Source organism: Carassius auratus, chromosome 30 (assembly GCF_003368295.1).
Source record: "Carassius auratus strain Wakin chromosome 30, ASM336829v1, whole genome shotgun sequence".
Lineage (NCBI taxonomy): Eukaryota > Metazoa > Chordata > Actinopteri > Cypriniformes > Cyprinidae > Carassius > Carassius auratus.
Window position 1 is genome coordinate 7835552 of NC_039272.1, and position 22916 is coordinate 7858467.

At 36.1% G+C, this 22916-nt stretch overlaps 2 protein-coding genes and 1 pseudogene across 4 annotated transcripts; 2 read left to right on the plus strand and 1 right to left on the minus strand.

Moving 5' to 3' along the window:
• Window positions 1-752: 752 nt before the first annotated feature.
• Window positions 753-6902, plus strand: LOC113049068 (myelin protein zero-like protein 2). 2 transcript variants are annotated; one of them, XM_026211104.1, is made up of 5 exons: window positions 757-1174; window positions 2411-2580; window positions 2833-3043; window positions 3720-3780; window positions 3893-4034. In XM_026211104.1, the coding sequence occupies exons 1-5, from the start codon at window positions 1120-1122 to the stop codon at window positions 3903-3905; spliced, it is 510 nt and encodes a 169-aa protein (XP_026066889.1). In that variant the 5' UTR covers window positions 757-1119; the 3' UTR covers window positions 3906-4034. The 2 variants fall into 2 exon arrangements, with proteins under 2 accessions (XP_026066888.1, XP_026066889.1); XM_026211103.1 differs by lacking the exon at window positions 3720-3780 and having other exon boundaries at window positions 753-1174; window positions 3893-6902.
• Window positions 6903-7358: 456 nt separating this feature from the next.
• On the plus strand, window positions 7359-15398 carry LOC113049067 (sodium channel subunit beta-4-like; annotated as a pseudogene).
• A 2542-nt stretch (window positions 15399-17940) lies between these two features.
• On the minus strand, window positions 17941-22633 carry LOC113049066 (transmembrane protease serine 4-like). Of its 2 annotated transcripts, none has more exons than XM_026211102.1 (11): window positions 22325-22633; window positions 22020-22172; window positions 21489-21615; window positions 21193-21309; window positions 21055-21098; window positions 20458-20620; window positions 20023-20186; window positions 18876-18965; window positions 18571-18713; window positions 18299-18448; window positions 17941-18223 (listed from the first exon to the last, which is right to left on the minus strand). In XM_026211102.1, the coding sequence occupies exons 1-11, from the start codon at window positions 22461-22463 to the stop codon at window positions 18212-18214; spliced, it is 1302 nt and encodes a 433-aa protein (XP_026066887.1). In that variant the 5' UTR covers window positions 22464-22633; the 3' UTR covers window positions 17941-18211. The 2 variants fall into 2 exon arrangements, with proteins under 2 accessions (XP_026066887.1, XP_026066886.1); XM_026211101.1 differs by having other exon boundaries at window positions 20023-20189.
• Between the last annotated feature and the right edge of the window lie 283 nt (window positions 22634-22916).

Sequence of the window (22916 nt, forward strand, 5' to 3'; positions counted from 1 at the left end):
GTCATTAATAATTTATTTTGCATGGCTGCATAATGTAATGCCGAAATACACAATAATATGTTTTCAATTTTAAAAAGTAAATTAAAATAAATCATGATCGTTTTCTAAAGTATGTTTTCATGGGTGTTAATCGCTTCATTTTTGTTGGAAGAAAAAACAACTGTCACACTGTGATAAAGGCTGAAGGTGAACGCAGCGAAGACGTATTGGTATTGGATGCGAGAACACACACACACACACACACACACACACACACACACGCGCACACGCACACACACACACACACCTTGTACTCTCTGATGTTCGCTCTGCTCGGCGCCCCTGTGGATTGAAAAACGCGCTGAATCCATGCAGACTCAGATCAGGGGAGGAGCCAGAACTTGATGCAGCTTGCCACCGTTTCAAATGAGTTTTTAAAGGGGACTGAAGCGATCACTAATTAATTAATCAAATAATTTTTTAGGGGGGCTGGGCATAAGTTTAGGGGGGCTGAAGCCCCCCTAAAAAGGGCCTAGCGACGCCCCTGCTTGTGGGTTTTGTGGTCCAGAAGATCGTTTAATTAATGACGTCACTAGAACCTGAAAGCTGCGATTTTTCAATATTCCACAAGATGGCAGCCGAAAAAATAAAAAAAATAACACTGACAGTGTGATTCTGAAGTCACACGAATGTGCTTTCTGTGATTACGCTTTTCCAGTACAAGTAGAGTTAGACAAAATATTTTAGTTTTATTTAAGAATATAACCGACAAGGTTGTGTAACCTTTGTTATAGCGGGAGGGAAGAACAAATGAAACGAACATCCAAATCCCTGTGTTGTTGCTACACTGCTTATGAGAAACATGTAGTGGCATGCAATGGATACCTATAAGAGAGCAGATAGCTTGAGGGAATCTGATGTGCAGAAGTACCTTTTCCTGACCGGTTTTTGTTAACTCCTTTTAAATCTCCTCCTCTTTCCACTCACGGTGAAGAGCAAGCAGTGTGAGTGGTTTAGCATAGCCGCTGTCCTCAGGAGTGCCGAAGTATAACTAATATTTAGATACTGAGTATAAATACAGTAGAAGTGTTTAGATATATAGTTAAGAGTAGGCTCCTATCATCCTCCAGTATTTTTCCTATGTCTCGGGTCTGGATGTACCTCTTTCCTGCACTGGGTGCGCTTGTCTTGCCAGGTAAGTTTCTACATTGGTCCACCTTGGATTTCGGAATAAATCTAAAACGTTTCTTCTTCTTTTCGGAGTTTTATGACGGCTGGCAAATAATTAAAATGTTTGATTAACTTGTGTTTTAAATATTTAATTCAATGAATCTGTTTGAGACTTCTGTGGTCACATGTCACATTATACCTTATACCTATGGTTTAACCACTACTTAATAGTAGTGTTATTCTGTGGTAGGCCTACTTATCCGATTTACACTGCGCTGCCGTTCATAAAACAAGATTATATGAGATTAGATTGATCCTCAGGGGGTTAATGCAGGAATTACAGAGGCTTGGAGCGGATAGCAGCCAGGTGCAGTAAGAAAGATTAACAGTATAGGCAGAAAAAAAAACATTGGAATGTATTTTTTAATAAAAAATAAAATCTAAAATGAAGTAAACAAAAATATAGTCTACTACTCAAAATATATAAACGTATTATTTGCAAATAGTCTAAGTAGGTCTAGTACTGAGTTGAGAGATCTAGTGAAACATATTTAATGGCTGGAATGACTGCAGTCTCAGTTTAAGCAGAGTTAAACACACTGATCACAGCAGGACTCATCACAGCTTTAACTTAATGCCTAATAAATAGTTCAGGGTAGTTTGTGCAGAACATCTCAGTGCAGCAATAGTCCCTTGTGAATGAATAATGTTGTATGAGCTGAGTAATCATTGCAAACGTGATGCTGTAAAAATGTTTTGATGGTTCAGATTGTTGTGGCTAATTGTTAGCTGGAAGGACTGGCTGCTTAAAACCCTTAAGATTGCACCGACTATTACCTATTCAGTGTGTAAAGATTGGCACTTAACATGATTGTCAAGATATGACATGCAAAATAGAGAATGTAATATTTAGATACAGGTATTGTCATCCCTGTTTTTACATTTCAGTACACGGTATTAATAAAAGAAACAACTTAATGTTTATCTGATTTTCATGTGAGAGGTTTTATTTTGTAACATCTGATTGTACCAATCTGATAATGGATTGTAAATTAGATTAGGTCTGATAAGAGAGTTATGACATGAACGTGTCTATGACAAGTATCTATATATCTGTCTTGAAGTTTGTGGTATGGTTTTCTCTTTCAGTGTTTGCTACAAGGCCATAGAATGTACATTTTTAGTGCTGAGTTTAGGGTGAGGAAATGTAAATGTTGTTGGAATGAGCTCTTATAAGAACATGTTAACCCATGGCTATCAGGTGTACATCATGTGGAGGGAATGGAGTTGCTTACGTCCTCGGAGTTGGAGGCAGTCAATGGGACAGATGTACGGCTCAAATGTATATTTAAATCGACACATCCTCTCTCCGAAGAAAAAGTCTCTGTATCCTGGAGCTTCCGACCACTTGGAAAGATGACAGGAGAATTGGTGAGACTGAATGTTTGTGAAGGTTAATGTGAATGAAAATCTTTATTTACTACCGGGTGAAATGAGGCTGAGTTCAGAAAATGCCCTCTTCAAAGGCTGTTCAGATGTCTACAATACAATTTTCCTTCTGCCGCTTTTCTTTTTATTATTTCCTTCTTTCACTTTTTTTTCCAACCTCATTTCAGTGGGTCATAGTCCTTCCTTCCTATTTAACTTTCCATTTTAACAACTCTTTCTATTATTCTGTCCTAGATTTTTCACTACCAGAAAAGTGCATTTCCACCGGAAATAGGCATGTTTAAGGGCCATGCTGTATGGTCTGGTGATATAATGAAGGGTGATGCATCCATCACGCTGCAGAATGTGCAGTTCAGATTTAATGGTACCTACAGCTGCCAAGTCAAAAATCCACCCGACATCCAGGGCTTTATAGGTGAGATCAGCCTCAGAGTTGTTGAAAAAGGTAAGAGTTGATGCTGTGCCACTTGTTTGAAAAATGAGCTTGAAAAATCATTTACTCACCCTTCCAAACCTGTGTGGCAGTGAAGGTGAAGCTAGTATGAGCAGGATATTCTGTTCTCTCTTTGATCCCAGCAGCAAAAGGACAGAAGTATGTAATCAACTAGGCTAGAATAGCAGACAGTCTTCTCTGAGAGAGTTATGGTACAGACAACAAGAGTGTAAGAGTAACAGTAATGAGCGATATTCGATTTACTGGCCATACTCTTATAAAGCTTCACATTCTGTTATTTGAACAGATTTCCTTCTTTATTTCGATTGAATGTACTTAATGGACAGAGCTGGGTAGATTACTTGAAAATTGTAGTCTGTTACTGATTCCAAATTACATGACAAAATTTCTAGTTAGTATGTAATCCATTACATTACACATTTTAGGTAATATAATCATACACATTTTGGATTCCTTTTAGATAACTTTTGTCCAGACAAAATTTCAAATTGGTTTAAATGGGATAATATTTGACCATATTGATTAAAAAAAAGATTGAGAAAAAAAAAGCTTTCTCTATTCATTCATTCTTATTCAATTCTACCTACTTGTTTTCTTTTTGGTATATGTACGTGTGTGTGCGTGTGTGTGTGTGTGTGTGTGTGTAATCCAAATTTCATGTAATCAGTTACTACCCAGTCAATGAAAGCGGTGACAGGAAAAATAAATAAAACAAGATACCAGGACAGGTAATAAAAATAATGATAATGTTAATAAGAACATACATTTTAAAATAATCTGAATAAAATAAACATTCAATAAGGCAGCTGAGCATTAAGAATACTTTCTGTTTTCTTCTAGTTTCATTCTCTGAAATTGGAATTCTGGCAATAGCTGTGGGTGGATCCATTGGCGTTGTTCTCCTGATCCTCATCATTTTTACTGTTGTGCGGGTGTTCCGGAAACAGGATGATGATATGTTAGTTGAGATGGAGGACCACAGATCAGAGGATCAGGTGCTTTGAGTGAGTCTGTGCTGTTAGTTGCTGTCTGGGCTAACCAATCTGTACCTACTAGTGATAACATATTTCAACGCAGGAGTTTCTAATTATATGAAATAACAATATCTAGATGGCAAATTGATCGTAGAAGCTTACGTTCTTCTACTCTTATTTTTACAGATATATGTTTTTAGTTATCATAACCTTTTTTAATTTTTGATTTATGTATGAATACTTAACGTGAGGTCAAATCTCATATTTTGATATCTATCTTTTGTATTCCTAAAAAGATGAGATATGAATTGTTTATGTGTTTAAACTCTGACTTCATTAACTGTTGCTGCCAATTATTATGATTGAGAATTTTTGTCATTCTTCATTGTGTTTGTCTGTTGCACTACTTTACCACAGTTTCTGTCACATACAGTAAATCTGTGCAGCAAAAAAATTTAATAAATAATAATTATAATAATAAAAAATAAAAAAAAAATCAATTTAAGGAAGCAATATAAATTCTAAAACCAGTAACAAATTTTGTCAGTAAAGATAGAATGGATGGATCAAAGAGAAACTTCATGAAAAAATGAAAAATTAAACAAATGTAGTACCTGGACCTTAATAGTTTTTTGTACTGCCCATCTAAAATCTTCAGTGTTCTGGGATTCTCTGTTCATCAATGCTGCATGGATTTTGCTATTAAAAAATATATATTTTTAAATGAGTAAATTGATTTTTTTAATCCTAGCTTCAAACAAACATACTGTGCATGTCTGTTCAAATATATCAAATATATATATTTTTTTATAAATTAGTTTTATTAGATTTTTCAAATGTTTAGAGTTTTTTTTTTTGTACTTTACACATTTTTAAATTAAATAAAAAATAAATTTTGTTGTTGTGAATGTTGTGTTCTCTTTGAAATTTTAGCATGGTAAAGCTAGTTTCAAAAGCCATAAATATGACAGATTTTATGATTATTAAAACACAAACAAAAATTGAACATTATATCTGACTTATTTAATTTTTTTAGATAAACATTGTGGGTGAATAAATATTGTATGTATGAAAAAGCACCCTCTGGTGGCTGTAAAGTCATAAAATAGTGATAACATTAGTTAAAAAGTGACGTGACATACAGCCAAGTATGGTGACCCATACTCAGAATTTGTGCTCCGCATTTAACCCATCCAGTGCACAGCAGTGAACACACACACACACACACACACACACCGTGAACACACACCCGGAGCAGTGGGCAGCCCAAGATCCTCCTCGCTCAAATGGACCAACTTTGCACAGGCTTTTTTGTTAAACATGACTTTAATCAGAACCTAAATTTGTTTATTATTATAGCAAAACTTTGCACACTGAGAGGATATAGTTTAAAAGCATGTGTTTAAGAGACAGAGAGACAAGACAGCATATCACAGTGTGTACCTACCATATACTGTACCCAAAAGTGAGCTAAATCTGACAAAATCTCCAAAAACCTCCCTTTGGGGATGTCCTCATTTGTAAAACAAAGTTTTTTTATTATTGTAAAAATGCAGAAAGTTTTCTGTAAGGGGTAGGGTTAGGTGTAGGGTTGGTGTATGGCTATAGAATATACAGTCTGTACTGTATATAAATACCATTACGCCTATGGAATGACCCCATTTAGATAGCTAAATAAACGTGTTTGTGTGTGAGCTGAGGGACTTCTAAGTCCTAGACTTAAACGGAGTTATTGAATTTATAGATTTTCAATTGTTCCAACCAAATAGAGAACCTGACTTCCTGTACATACGTGTGTGTGTGTGTGTGTGTGTGTGTCTGTGTGTGTGTTTGCTCACTCACTGCAGTATACCAAAGAGTGCTGAATGAAGCTCGTCCCCTGCCAGACTCTTTTGCTGCACCAGCAGAGGACACCTCTGAGTGTGTGTGTGTGTGTCTGATGAGAAAGAAATGCAGCATTGGTGGGAACTGGTCCAGAAAAGCAGAAAAAACCCTCACAACATTCATTGCAGTACAGCACTGCAGAGCAACCTTAAAACAGCGCTTAGAACTCCAAACTGCAGCCATCATCCCACACACACACTTACACTGATGTTTTCAGCATGGATAGTTTAGACGCCTTGTCGACACTGTATAAATGGACACTTGATGTGACCTGAGATGAAAACGTACTTTTTTTTTTCTTTTTTCTTTTATAATGAATTGTTTTGTTTTATAAGCTCGTTTTATTTAAGAAAATACATTAGGTATTTTGGAATATTTTATTTGTCATAGTTTGAAATGACTTCCATATTTGCAGCATGCACATTTGAAATTAGAGCAAAGGGGTGTTTAAAATTTGTTAAAACTATATATAGAATTTTCCATCAACATTATCATAAATTTAAGCAAGAGAGTGCGTCTTTAACTATTAATTTTGCATTTCTGTTTTTCAAACTTCCACCAAACATTTAAAAAAAATTGAGAAACTTTAGGGACAAATTTTCACTTTTTACTAGTAGTTGCATATTAGCTAGTATATTATTATATTGTAATATTATTATGTAATATTATTATTACTTACAAAGCACATATTAACTTATTAAATCTTATTCTGCATGAGCATATTTTAGATCACTTAATCCTACCCCTAACCCATAAATTGAGCAGAATTTAACAACTGCCTACTAACTATCAATAAGAAGCAAATTAGGAGTTAGTTAATTGTGAGAATTGTTCCTCAAACTATAGTTTATAAAGTGTGACCAAAAATGTAATTAAAAAAATGTGGTAACACTTTCTGACCCTGTTACACATTGTACATGTATTTAATGTAGTAATAACAGTTAGTAATGTTTAATTACATGTAACTACCAAGCCCCCCCCCCCCCAAAAAACAAATTATTACTGCAATAAAGGATTTAATGAAATAAAAAGAAAGACCTGGATTTATTCAAATCTAATTATTGGAAATAATATTTGTAGCAATAAATAAATAAAAGTAATAAATAAATAATACAAGAATGCAAGTTTAAAATGTCTCCAATAAATTGTGAATATGTATTTGCAAATAATATTTTTGGTAACATTTTTGGTAATATGGGACCAGTTTTCATTACAATGTCATATATAATGGTGTGTGGTGGCCCAATGCATTATTTGGGAAGTCGTGGCCTAGTGGTTAGAGAGTTTGACTCCTAATCCTAGGGTTGTGGGTTCAAGTCTTGGGCCGGCAATATCACGACTTAGGTGCCATTGAGCAGGGCACTGAACCCCCAACTGCTCCCTGGGCGCCGAAGCATAAATGGCTGCCCACTGCTCTGGGTGTGGTCACAGTGTGTGTGTGTGTGTTCACTGCTGTGTATGTGCACTTTGGATGGGTTAAATGCAGTATGGGTCACCATACTTGGCTGAATGTCATGTCATGTCACGAGAATTGGTCCCCAAACTAAAGTGTGACCAAAAAAACTTTATTTAGAGGCCAAAAAGATTGCATGACTGGATATTTCTGACACTCTATTGTTAAACAGCTGCAACGGAATGTTACTGGCGTCTTACATTGCTCTATTTCATAATTATGTTGAAAGGTTCATGCAGCAATGGATATTTGGTTTCTATGAATGAGCAATAAAGACTTTTCTTTGATTTCATTATTCATCTCAGTAATTTTAATCTTGATGATCACTGTTAGCCCGCAAAGGCATATCAGCTTTAAAATGTAGCTATAACTTGTAAAACTTTTAGTTATGTAGAAAGCTTTTGACATCCTAACAACAAATGGTCCTGGAATATGGCAGATGACAGCTTGATGTTTCCTTAATATTTAAATAACTGCTCATTGGTCCTCTGTTTAGCATAAGAAAAAAAAAAACATGCTTATGGCTTCTTGTTCCAGTGATTCACCAATTAATACAAATGTAGCTCTTCACACCCATTTACAGTGCATCCTAGTTTACATAGATTATTAGGAGTCCCAAGTACAGAATTTCTGGTTTCAGATGACAATTGTCCTGATCCAGGAAAACCTGACACTGCTGGTGCAGCCTATTATCAATACCAGAGGGGGTGGGGTTGAGAAATGCAGAGTCATAGGAAACTCAATTCTGCCAGTTTATCATGGATGTGTGAGAGAGGGACATATACACAGAGTCGCAGTCACTTTACAGGCGAACACACACATGTACAGTCTGCTCATATTCATTTATGTGTCTTTCACAGTACGGGACAGTGATGCGTGTCACTCTTGTCAACCTGTCATTGTTAATTGATGTGTATCCCAGCAGTTGTGGCACCATGTTGCTTTCTGGAGCTGTCCTCCCTGTTGCCTCTCTAAAAACTGCAATGCAGAAGAGACTCCGGACCCCAAATAACACTGCCTAACAACTTGAACCCACATTTACTGCTCAGAGAGAGAGAGAGGAGGAGGAGGGAGGACAGGAGCAGAGAAGGGGTGAGAGGAAGGAAGAGACAGACAGTAAGGAGGGAAAAAGTTGAGTATGTGCCAGATTTTAGCCGATTTTTTCAGAGACAGAGAGAGAGAGAGAGAGAGAGAGAGAGAGAGAGAGGGAGAGGAGGCAGGGCTGCTGTTGAACAGACTAGCTGCAGTTGTCTTCAGTCCTTCAGTGCTTCAATGCTCTTCACTTCTGTTTTACCGGCTGGATTGCGCGAGTCCCTCAATAGGCGCGTCCGTGAGAGTGCGTGTATGTGTGTGTGTCAGAGGGTGTTTGTGTGTGTGTCTGAGCAGTATCGGGACCATAGCACTGCGGATTTGTGTGCAGCATATTCTGTGGACTGATGCCCTCTGCTTCTCCAAATAGGACACACAGATTTACCTGCTTAACAGAGGTACGGCACAGACACACACGCACACACGCACACATGCTGACTCAACAAGACACAGAAACACTCAACTCTTGTGTTGTGCCATTTGAATTTTGGTTGGGTTTTCATAGTCAGAAATGTATAACATAATGCTGAATAATGGAATTATTAAAAAGTTCAGTGTGTTCATCTTTACAGTAACAAGTGTGTATGTTTGTATATATATTTTATAATTTTTACAAATGTAAATATTAATGTATATAATAATAATATTATGTCAGTTAGATATAAATATATATATATATATATATATAGATGTAATGACAATAATAAAATAAAAATAATAAAAACTAGTTATAGTATGTATATATGTGTGTATATATGTGTGTGTGTATATATATATATATATATATATATATATACTTGCGTGAGTATATACTTGCTGAGCTATGTGGGTTCTGTCAGCTGACCTCTCTTGGTGATGTTATAACAGATAGGGTATAGTTGTGGGATCACTTTTTTAATATAGGTCTTTGTAAAGTGTTTTTATTTTTATGTACTTGAGTTTGTATGTACCCTTCTGTTTAAAACTTCCCTTTTCACAGGTCCGAGGGCAACCGAAAAACAGAGCCAGATCCTTGTGCTTCCAGGTTTCTTGAGACCTGGACAGGCCTTTGACAGAAGGAATCTTATGTTTGATGTTAGGAACTGCAAGCACAGATTGATCTAGTGCACAGCTGCTGAGAAGTGTCCAGTAGTCTGCCACCACGCAGCATCTTTAGGACTTCTGGGAAACTGACAACTGAACTAAACTGCTGAGATAGACAGGTGCACGTGACAAAAAGAAGGGAGAAGAAAGTGAAGTGAAAGATGGAGACACAGAGCAGAGGACGTCTGAGAGGAGGAGGCGGTGGCGTGGCTTCAGAAAGAACTGCATCCTGTCTTCTGCTCACACTCATCTTTGGTAAGACGCTCCTCTTCTTCTATAGAAAACATGCTGTTGTTAACTGTAATGTTCAGTTATGATTTTGATTTACAAAAATGAGCTCGAAAAACTTACGAAAGTATGTACTAGTACCAAGTCCTGGACTAACTGTGCTAATAATTAATATTGAAAATTCATATTAAAAGCAGTGAGCTTGCCAAGTATATGCAGTTCTCTGATGTCCTAAACACAGACACACAGATATCCAGATCCTAATGTTGCATTGCAGAGAAGCAGTAGAGTAAAGTGTTAAAGTCAGCATTAGTTTAGTGGCTCAAATTTCTGAGATATTTCAACCGCTCACAGAAAACTATGATCAGAGTTATAATTAGTTTAATTTAGTTTACAGATAATTAAATGGCAGGTTCAAATTTTGTCTGTCAGTTATGATGACATAATATGAATGAGTGACAGACAATTATTTGTGGGAGTTGTGTACGGGACGTCCCGTGCTGCTCTAGAGAACATACTGGACCACCAAGGACTAATGCAAGATGAGACTTACAGTAAGGAAATTTTTTTCATGGCTGGTAAAGGGGAGGATCATAGATCTGTATTCAAGCGGAGTTATTTAAGAGAGCTGAGATGAAAGACAAGAGGCTGAAGATACCATTAAATAGGCTTTAGAATCGAGCATGGCTGGAAATTATGATTGTTTGAGGCAAACTGCTTAAGACACTTTGAAATATTTTTCATCATATAGTTTCAGACTATCTGGGGTTTGCGATCTACATTTATTTTACACCATAACTCTGTATTTTATAGTAAATCAAAATGTTCTAATTTATGCCTATTTTTGTTTATTTTTTATTGCCTATATCTTCTATTATTAGTCACTTTGGAATATAAATCATAGCAAGTCTCAGAAGATAAAAAATGTGAGTTGCAGTGCGGAAAATACGTTATGTACCCAGTTTGAAAACCCCAGTCCTAAATTATTTTGAAAGATACATTACAGAGAATAATTAGGTCACATAAGACTTTTTCCTCATCAATTTATATGCAAATAAATGTTTCTGTGGGGTAAAACAGCAAGCTACATTTCTGTAACGGAAGCACAATGTCTCTTAGAATACATGATGACAAGCATGTTGATTAAAGTACACGGTGTTTCCACAATCACTCATGTCCTGGTTTAAAATATCTCTCATGAAAGGGTACAGTTGATTGGTAGGACCTCTTCACTGCTCATGTAACCTTTCCTGACGAGTAACACAGCTGTGTAAACTCAGCACTCTCACGCCGGCACATGTTCATTCTGTCACATTGCGTGCCAAGCAAACTTCTGGATACCTGACGTCAGAGAGCCCAGGTGTGCATGTAAGGTCACCATAAAAAGTCATCGCAAATACCAAGAACAGAAAAGGTTAAATATAGATGAATAAAAAATGTTATGCACATGAAACAGTATCTCTGTAGAAGCACATCTGAAATGTGAAAGCTGTTATATGAACCTACATGCTGACATATTCAAACCCCATAATCAGCTGTGTTCTGCATGCTAGAAAACCCCATTAGAGAACTGTCCATAGACTGTTTTTTATTATTATTATTCATTTCGTTTTGTTTTTACTATTATAAGTATTACTATTACCCCCATTTTTTACTATTACTCTTTCTAAACCATGATTGAAAAATTATTTGTTGTTTGAGGGTTGTTGAGAGGTTTCTTTCTTGAATAATTACATTTATTTATGCTATAAACTCTCACAAAGTTTTATTCATGATTTATTTATTTGAACATGTCTGGGTGCTGAAACGATCACTGAGCAAACCACTCAAATTGAACATAGGTTCTCCAAAGGTTGGCAGCAAAGCATACAGCAGGTAGCAGGTAAAATGTTATGTTGCATAGTAAATATCACTCTGGGCTATAACTAGAAGGTTGTGGGTAAATGGAGCTTCAACATAACCGTTATGAGAGAAAGCAAGAGAGAATAGATGGGTGCCTTGTGTTTATATATTTGTATGTATATATATATATATATATATATATATATATGTGTGTGTTGTGTACCGTATTTTTCGGACTATGAGTCGCACCTGAGTATAAGTCGCATCAGTCCAAAAATACGTCATGATGAGGAAAATAACATATATAAGTCTCAATGGGCTATAAGTCGCATTTATTTAGAACCAATATAAAACATTACCGTCTACAGCCGCGAGAGGGCGCTCTACGTCTTCAGTGTAGGCTACAGGAGCAGTGGACAGCATAGAGCGCCCTCTGGCGGCTCTAGATGGTAATGTTTCCTATAGGTTCATTTCTCTTCGTTCATTTCTCTCGGTTCATGTCAAATTAATTTGGATAAATAAGTCACACCTGACTATAAGTCGAGGGACCAGCCAAACTATGAAAAAAGTGCGACTTATAACTGGAAAATACGGTGTATATATATATATATATATATATATATATATATATATATATATATGTTTGTGCACATGTCAGTTTGTCATTAATAGATCTTAATGACCTTTGATAGATTTTCTTCTTTCTCTTCAGGTTTTGATAATATCTGTTCTCCATCCTCATCTGCTTTCTCTTCCTGTTTCAGGTGTGTGTTGTGTTCATGCTCTGGAGATGTCTACTGGTAAGATTCCATTTCTAGAAGCAGTGAACGGCAGCACAGTGCTTCTGCCTTGCACCTATGCCAGCTGTATTGGAATCACTAACCTCTACTTCAAATGGGAGTTCAATGATAATGGCACCATGGTGAAGGTAACAGATATTCTGTTTAATAATCATGGGATTACCTACTTATTCCACTAATGTACATTAAAAATACAAACAATTAGTGACGGGATGATTGATACAGGGTGATTGATACTATTCAGTCACTTTGAGCACTATCAGTATATATATATATTCATGTTTATAACTGGGTTCTCAGACACCCCGAACAGAACATTAGAGTAACAGCTCACCCAAAATATATCATTTTTCAGCTACCCACATCAATTATTAATTATTCTATTATTCTACTCTATTATTTTACCAAGATATAGCCTTTACTGGCACAAATTAGTAGTTTAGATGAGATTATATCAGATTAGAGAGAATATTGATTCCACACACTTGTATGACATGGACTCGGACTTCCGAAGATCCTCCGCAATCCTTCGTCAGATATGGTCAATATTATGACTCGATATGGAAGAGAAAACAAGTCCGACCACCAGATGACGCTAATGTGCATTGTGTTGAAAGCTTCGAGTAAAGAAACGTTTTTCGGCACAGTTTCATGAAAGCTTCGGTTTCCCATCTCTACAAACAATACACCTTTACAAAGATAGGTCAAAGATATCAAATCTATCAAAGATAGATCTGCTTACATAGACTCGCTCGCTTTAGGATAAAATTACTAAGTATTTTCATTTACTATTTCCTGTCAACATAGCCTATTTATTTAGGCTATATGGTAAGCTGTCGCATAATAAGATGGATAATATAATTAATAAATGTCCTTTACAATTAGCTTTTATTTAGATTTAATTACTTAAGACAACATTCGAAACATAATTTGAAATGAGTTACAGTTGCTAAGTTTAACATTGATTAGATGGAAATATAAATAGCAAATCTTACTTTATCTTGAGCTGGTTTTGTATGCCTTCAAGGGTTCTTACAAATCATTCCATTTACCTGCCATTGTTTCTCAGTGTCATGTTCTGTGCAGTACATTTTAAGTGTCCTTTCAAGTATCAGTCTTAAAAGTCAAGGAGAGCAGTTGGGAGTTATCAGTAAATTAAGATATAAATTTGCACTTCAGACAGTCTCAAAGACAAAAAACATATCTATAGCCAGTGTTAGCTGATCTTTACATGTGCTCAGTTTAACATTAATAACTGACAGCTCTGTTTCCCATTTAGCTGGCTGATTCTGTAATTCCAACGGATCATGTGGAGGCAAATAACGTGAAAGTTTACCATGAGAGGGTGAACTTTGTCGGCTCCAGTAAAGGAAATAACATCTCCATCCTGCTTTGGAATATAACATTTGAAGATGCAGGTGTCTACACCTGCTTTGGCAAAAACCCCAAAGAGAAGGGCAAGAATCACAGCGCCATTTTCACTCTATATGTAGTAGAGGAATGTAAGTGTTGCAGGGTGGTAAGAGAGGGAGTTACAGAGAGAGAATGATACATGAACATCACACTTCAAGGTCATGATCAAAATAACTCTGTATGCCTTTGTCTCCTCTCTCATTCCCTTTTGTCATATTCTCTGGCTACCCTATTCTCAGTAAGGGTGGTTGATAACACACTCACCATCATTATTGCCTCCTGTGTTGGTGGATTCATTGCTTTTTAATGGCCTTCATGCTGCTAAAGAACTTCACTCTGTTCGTTCTCGCAAAGATTGAGGAAAAAAAGTGAGTCCTTGGCAACCTTCAGAATTTACACATAAGCATAAATTCTTGTACCTTTTTCCAGATATGAATCATGTCATTGCATGACAATAAAAATTAATTCTAAAACAATTTATATAAAAATGTATATGTTAGTAATAGTAGTATGTGTAATATCTATATTATATCTATATTATCTTCCTCTCATTTTACCTATTTCTTTCTATATTTTTTTCAGTAAGGAGTGCCTTGTCACCTCTTCAGGGATTGATAACACCGAGAACGGTCTGTCGGGCTCCAAATCTACACCAAAGAAAGCATGACAGCGTGCAACCAAACACAGTCCCACATGCACATGAAAACATGGATCAGCCATCATGCATTGCCCTCTCTTTTTATTTACATCTGTGTTTACAAATGCTATACTTAAGTTTTTATGATACAGAGCAATCATAGTATTAAACAAGATTTTCATTCATAACATTTCCATGGATGATATTCACATGACTCATTTAGTTGATGCATAAACACAGATATGAATAAAAAGAGGGGCATAATGAATATCTGCATATATTTCAATTTATATATGCATTTTAATATGCACCACACATGCAGCCTCACGCACTTTAGTTTCTTGGCCCACACAATATCTGTGGGCTGTATTTATTCTTATGATAGAAAAATGAAATATTTTCTTTAACAATGCTTGACACAGGGACAAATGTAGGTGTGCTATTCATTTATTTCATTGAACTGGACTGTAAAGCTGAGAAGGGCCCATGGCCTTATTTGTATTTGACTAAAATAGTTGTGAAAGGAGTACATTTCTTGGGTTAAAAAAACAAACAAACAAACAAAACATGCAGTGCTGTTTGTCAAATGGCCATTGACTTTGAAAATATATCTGTTGTAGAAAGATCAGTTATGCAACAGTGATTTGCATCGTTTCACTGACAGACTGTCATAGCTGGTTAATAACACTGCATGTTTTAATGCAGTACCTCTAAATAGAGCAAAAAAAATTAAATCAGCAGAACTCTGATTGCAATAAGCATGAAGGGAGAATTAAGCCTTATTTGAACAGTCTTGAGTCCAGTTTAAAATAAACCTCATTACCGTTTTTGCTTGAAAATGAAACACAGGTGCCTGTTAACGCTTCTGTCGCCACCTTTTGGTGAGGATGATTGAATCAATGCAGAACATTACAATGCAAAAGAAAAAAAAAAAAAAAAAAAACTGCAAAAACTGCAAAAGCCACCAAACAGTTAGTAAAAACAAGCTAATGAATGATACTTGACAATCTGTAGAAATCAGTATCCTCTTAGAAAAATTCCAGAATTAAACTTTGAAAATGCTGCTTCAAATAATTTCCAATGAATTATAGCATGTGGTAAATGGCCAGAAGTTTTAGGAGTACATGGCTGACTATAACAGTAGAAACATATGTAATGCTTTTTTATTGAAATATTGAATCAAAATTGTCACATACTGAACATAATTATCATTAGCTTTGAAACTAAAAATAGCTTGGTGAATTCCCACACTTAACAAAATATGAATACCATAAAGGAAAAAATAAAATAAAAACAACATAATATAACCTTTTGATGCAAACAGACATACTGTGACCTGAAAACCATGCAACTCACCCTGACATAATGAAAATGCAATATTTAAAGGCAATAAACTTATCATCATACAGTCATGCAGAACAACTAAGCGAAACCATATATATGATGTAAATATTGATTTAATAATCGAGACATGACTGAATGTAGTCTCACAGATTTTCAGAAGTTTAGCTAATAAGCATTTCAAACTTTCACTTGAAGGATTCAGGGAATTCAGTGGAGACGAGAGAAGGGACTGACGTCAAGCAAGTCTGGAGAGGTCTGTTCATTCATTTAGAAATTAAATAAGATTAATCAATAGATAAAATGTGCCAATAATCTATTATTAAAATACAGAGGTGCTGTACAAAACTCTAAATGACTAGCAACAGATTATCCCGTCATTTGAAAAGATATGTTATTTCTTTTAGTTATATATTACTTAATGAGATATATTTCAATAACGAAGTTAATAGAAAGTAAATATTGAAACCTCTATTGATCTGCTGTAGAGAGCTCACTTCTTCTGCTTGAAGAATTTTACAGGTCTTTGGATTTTGCAATTGTTGCTGAATCTTGGGTGATGTTGGTCATGAAAGTCTTCCTTGAAAAAGCAGCTTGTCTTCAGTGCCAAAAGAAGTTAACTCTAGATGAATAATCTAGCTATAGAGCACAAAAGGAGAAGTCTGGTCAATAAATATTATATTTGGACCTGAACAAAAATCTAGTAGCTGTCCTCTCATACCCCTATGTAACATCACTAAATGTAGATTGAAACAGCGATTTCATTTTGAAACGGTATCTTATATTTAACATTGTAAAAAAGGGGAGTATCTTAAATTATTATTCTGTTTGTTAAAGGGTTCCTTCAACAAACAGTTGTGATAATGTTATTGACCCTCAGATTCTTTTTTCTTTTTTATATATGATCTTATGGCACACAGGTTAGTAAAGCAATACATGTTTAGAGGGCTCTTTAGCTTCTTTTAATAGGAGAAATATTGGAAAGGTACATTCATACATTTCCAAAGCACTTGTACTACCTCTTATTCAAACATTTTCATCATATCATTGTGCTGGACTTGCATTTAGTATTTCTGCATTTAATGTTTTTTGAAATGTTGGAACAGTTGAGGTTTTCTCAGGTCGCTCATTGAAAGAGTTTGATATTCTGCTTGATATTGGGCTTTTAATTAATGTTTTCCTTACAGTCTTCCTTCTATTAATGCACTATTTAATTAACAACATATCAGTTTTGGTTGCATTATTTATTTGTCAGGCTTGGCAGTAGTCACGGCCTAATTGTGATAAACACACAGTTTTCAACCAAACCACAGACATTAGGAGTGAATGCAAAGGGGAAGTTCCCACCATCATGTGAAGTGTATGTTTTTCCTGAAAAGTATTTCTCTGTTAATCTTTTGACATTGGAATGTAAAGCAAATTTCTCTCGGAGACCTAAAAAAATTTTTAATGCTGCCATATCGTGATATTGTGCATGTGTGTTCACGCAACCTGTGATTCTAAAAATGTGTATGAAGCCTTGTTAAAAACCTTAATGAAGAAATCACTGAGAAAATGCAATAACAGAGGATGTGGTAGAAAACAATTAAAAGGTGGATGGCTGGTTTTATTTTCTTCAGTTTCTTTCAGGTTATCATTAACTCTGATGCATGAGGAAATATCTTTAATTGGAAAAAAACAAATTGGTAATTGTTTTTTTTTTTACTGAATCCGATACATTCAGATGCTTTATGAAGACCGAGCTACACTAGATGTTGAGACAAAAATGTAAGACCAATGGGAATAGAGGCCTCAAGGACTCAAAAGTCCACAGAGTCAAAAGGAACACGGTCTAAAGGAGTAAAAGTTTGGAAAATCATAAACTTGGAATTTGGAACACCAACCTGATAGTGGATCTCAGCTCATTGTTTGACATCAGTCCCTGTAAAACTGAATGTAAAACACATGCTGTATCATACATGCTCCACTTAGCCCATAATCCCGAATTCTCGATCCCATTGTTTCCTTAAGCCAGTGTGCAGCCTGTTACTCCCCATTGGACTGCACAGTCATGCATATTATATTTCTTTATAAGAAGCAGCAACTGAAATAAAATGTTTTGGATAAAACAAAGGTTGTTATGTGTTCTGGATTAGTAATTGCAAGAAGGAAGAGCTTTATTATTTTATTTATTTTTTGCTTTTGGTCAGGAAAAAAAAATTAAAACCGAAAGTACAGCTTTACAATGAACAGTAAATTTACAGGAAATGTGAACAGTGAGACTAAAAAAAGCATGATGTTTTTTTACATAATACTTATGTCGAAATGATTATAAAATTGAACAATATCTAGAATCAAGATTTCTGTTCTCGTCTGAGATTTGGCTTTCCTCCGATGTCACGAAAGCATGAATTTATGCGCCCATGGTTCACCTTCTCATGGCCATCTCTGAAACATGACATTCAATATGGAAATATATTTTCCTTTCTTGTACATTAATGTGCACAAACATGTGAAACATACCTCCATTACGGTGTAGATCCAGTTGAGAAGTTGACTAACATCAGTGTAAACTCCAGGTTTTCCCTCCCGTGCACAGCCCACTCCCCAGCTCACTATACCCATCAACTGCCAACGAGATGAAAGGTACACTAGCGGACCCCCACTGTCCCCCTGGAAAAGAGAATACTTTAAAGTGACAATAATATTTGGAAATAGCTTTCTTCTGGATACAAAGACAACGATATACATCTCCTCTGAAGGCGAGCCTGTATTAGATTTTTAATTGTTGTAACCTGACAAGCATCTATGTTTCCTTTGAGGAATCCTGCACAAAGCATTCTGGGAGTTATTGCAGAACCGTAAACAGAGGGCTTGGAACACTCTGATCTGTCAATCAGGGGCACCAAAGCTTTCTGTAGCACAGAGGGAAGCTCACCTGTGTAAAATGAGAATGAGGAAATGCCAGAGACAAAACAATATAGAAAATGTGTGAGAAACTGAACAAAAGGTGGATTTCTGATTTCAAACGGGTAGAAGGTCACAGTCCTGCCTTAGAGTTTCCAATTATCCATTAAGTTACAAAGCCCCTTCCTCTTACCTTTCTCCTTGAGCAATCCCCACCCAGTCACCACAAGCATCTCCTTCACAGACAGCTGGTGTGGGGGTAAACAAACTGGCAAAATTGAGTCTAAGGATATAGAGAAAATGAGACCTTTAGCCAGTGACATTTATTTGGGCATCAAAAACCACTGACTTTACTACTCTAAGGGGTACTCCATCCCAAAATAAAAATAGTCAATCCCTTACCCAGATGTCGTTCCAAACCCATAAAAGCTCTGTTTGTCTTCGGAACACAATTTAAGATATTATAAATGAAAACCTGGAAGTTTGAGACTGTCCCATAGACTGCCAAGTAAATAACAGTGTCAAGGTCCAAAAAAGGTATGAAAACTCATCATCAGAATACTCCATCTGTGCAAACTGGTTTATATGAAGCGACTGGAACACAATTTGTAAGTGAAGATAACAAAAATAATGACTTTATTCAATAATTCGTTTGTCAATGGTCTCCTCTGTGTCACTTCATATCACCGTGCTGCGTAAGCTCTTCTGTCCTCCACACCACAAGGATGCGCTGTTTTGTTTCAAATCAAAGCAAACTACACATAGAACATCCTTGTGGCACAAAGGACAGAAGAGCTTACTTTTCTTTGCTTACAAAAAGTGTTCTTGTCACTTCATATAACCCAGATTGCACGTCTGATGGCAGATGGAGTATTCTGACGATGATTTTTCATACCTTTGATGGACCCTGACACTTATTTACTTGGCAGTCTGTGGGACAGTTTCAAGCCTCCAGGTTTTCATCCAAAATATCTTAAATTGTGTTCTGAAGACTAACTGAGCTTTTACGGGTGTGGAACAACATGGGGGTAAGGGATTAATGACAAAAATATTAATTTTAGGGTGGAGTATCCCTTTAACTACCGACCTTACTTGTTTCGAGTACTTCGAATTACTCCAATTTATTTATTTATTTATTTATTTATTTTAAATGGGAGTTCTCTTGTTGTTATTAAAAAGGATTAAAAACATTGTATCTTAAAATGTCAAGCTAGCAGCAAAGGAGGGAAAATATAGTTAGTAGTGCCTCAAGCAACTTTGTCTTGTATAATAATTTAGTCTCATTTTAAATCTCTGATACAAAAAGCAGTAAATCAGAATGGATTAATGAAGTACTGTACCTCCAACAGTGACAGGCCAAGTGAGTTTTAGCATGGCAATGTCAAAGTCATTACTCAAGTGACTGTAGTTATTGTGGACAACAATCGTATCGACACTGACACCCCTGGATCCCAACACTTTGGTCTGACCCAACACCACAGTCCATCGACTCAGCTCTCGTGTCCTGCTAAGAGTTTGTGTGTGAGAAAGTGATGCAGCAGGTTACTAAACGACAACTAAGTGGACAAACTAACCTATAGTCATAAATGTAAACAAGTAAAAATTTGTTTTCTTAATGTAAAGAGAATAATTTTATTTAATCAACTGGTTTAGGTTTACTATTTAAGACATATCATTAGTCAACTGAGTTCTTTATGGGAAAATCTGAATAAAATCAAAATGCTTTTGACTGAAATTCTGTTCTAGAACACATCTTGCATTTGTGAATGACTTACCCTGTGAAACAGTGAGCAGCTGATATGACCCAGCGCTTGGAAAGTAATGCTCCTCCACAGACATGCTGCTGGTTCCACTGAAGACTAACCTGCCACGGCCAGTGTTCGACTGCTGTGTCCACTCCACCAACAATACGGTCCTCTCCCACCACCTCTCCACAGTCTGTATTAACACACGGGGAATATTTATCATAATCAGAGACCTGACCAAACAAGATATTAGAATGCTTCCTAATTCCTGAAAAAAAGAGAAAAAAAAAGAAAACTGTAAAATTGACATTCAGATTTGAAGTAGAATTAATTGAAACAAAAAAATTCAATTGATTTAACTTATTTCAAAGTTTAAAAATATGGAAAAATGCTATTTATTTTATTAGCTTTATGTACAGCTAGAAGGACCATTGTTGAACATGCATGATTTTCCCAGAGTGTTTTAAATATCTTTCAACTGCAATTCAATAAATTCCCCTTCCTGTCATTCTGTCCAATTGTGTGTGCTGTGGCCACTTAAATTAAAATCCCATGAATGGATAGGAAGCCAAAAACAATGCATAACCTGATCCACACACACACACACACACATCTCAACAGTTTTACCTGAGCAGGACACAGACACCACAGAGCCAGATAAACATCGGTCACTGTGTGAGAGCACATCATTATTTCCATATGTAAATGACAATGATTATTTTAAGTGGAGATATCACAAATTACCTCATAGCAAGTGTATCTCACCTGACTAAGAGGAAACTCTGGATGTCAGAGTGTGTGGAATTTTGGCTGACTGTAGCAAATGCATCTTGAGGGTTGAAGAGCAGACTCTTTACCGGGACTCGTGTACTTCGTGGACTCCTGTAGTGGAATATTTCCTGAATAAACACTTTAAATAAACGATTTATACTGCAATCAATAGGAAGATGATCATATTTCTTAAATGTTGCAATATGACAGCACTAACATGTGGTTTTACAGCTTAATTTACTAATGGTCATTGGTTTTAAGCCATTGTGCCATGCGTGCGCTCTGCTTACACTGTATAGCCCAGTTGTTGACAGGCTAACCGTGTGTGCTTTGTCCTCCAGTTATCAGCACACACTGTTCTCCATCCTCCCTCATTAATGAATACCTGCAGGACCAGTCTGTCCCCCATCAGCCTCACTACATCGGTAAACATAGATGAAATCACTTGTTTGCCTATAAATTCATCTTTAGTAAAGCAAGGCAGGGGACAGATAAGATTTCTCAAAAGTGGTGTTATAAATAAAGGTTCTTTACTGGCATCTCTGATTCCATGTAGAACCTTAAACATCAGTGGCACCCTTCAGTTTCACAAAAGGTTCTGCACATTGGAAAAGGGTTAAATACCATTCTTCCATAAATTATATTTTTTAGATTTTTATCACATTAAAAATGTATAAGAAAACAAAATAATAATTTTAATAACTACCGACTTTAAGGTTCTTTATGGAACCCTCTACGAGGTTCTATGGCATTGCATTAAAAAAAATATGAATTTTAAATAAGGAACCTTTATTTTTAAGATTGTGAGTGTGCATAATCACCTGGATAAGTGTCAGTGGTCCGCAGTTTGGATACACATGTGATTTCATCCTCACCGCCTGCACAGTTAGCCTTTCCATCACATGCCTTTTCTATTGAGATGAACTTCAGTGAGCCAGAGCAGAAGAAAAACTTGCTATTCACGATCCTGACGGCTGGAAAGAATACAATCAATACAATCAAACAACAAAGATCATTTTCAGAGAGAATGTTTTATATTAAGTGATCAAAGTGATACAATTATTGTCAAATAGTTATAAGCATTACAATGAAGAAAAATAATGATTGCATTGCAATAGGTACTTACTAAAATATAACCCCACTATCAAGGTCGCTAGTATGACTAGCACACAGCACACGGTGATAACAGTCGATCTCCAGCGTGCTCTGCTCTCCTCAGTCCTCAGTCTGCTCAGTTCTCGCCTTCGCTTTAGCCTCAGGGCCATGAGAAGCCAGAGAAAAAATAACCAATAGAAAGAAATCTAGCCAAAACAGTGGATTTTACTGGTTGTATGGCTAAATATATTCTGAATAAGTTTGTAGGTGTGACTGGTAGTATTATCTCATAGATCTAATTAGTGAATCTCACATGGGATTCCCATCATATGAAGGACTAACAGCTCACTAGACACTAGCAGTGTTTAGGGACTCCCTAGTTATCACCTTCACTCAGCTGATCCATGTTAACTAATTAGTTGATGAGACTTTGGCTGAATTCAGAACAGCAACTCTAGTTCACAAAACAGCTTACTAGTTCTGCCACATTTGAGTAGTAGCCTATGCTATATACCAATGGCATTCTGAATTCAGCAATTGATTTCATATTCAGTTTAGCATTTATTGAATGAGCACTGTGCATTGTCCGAACTGATTGCACTATATTTTATGTAATAATTGTT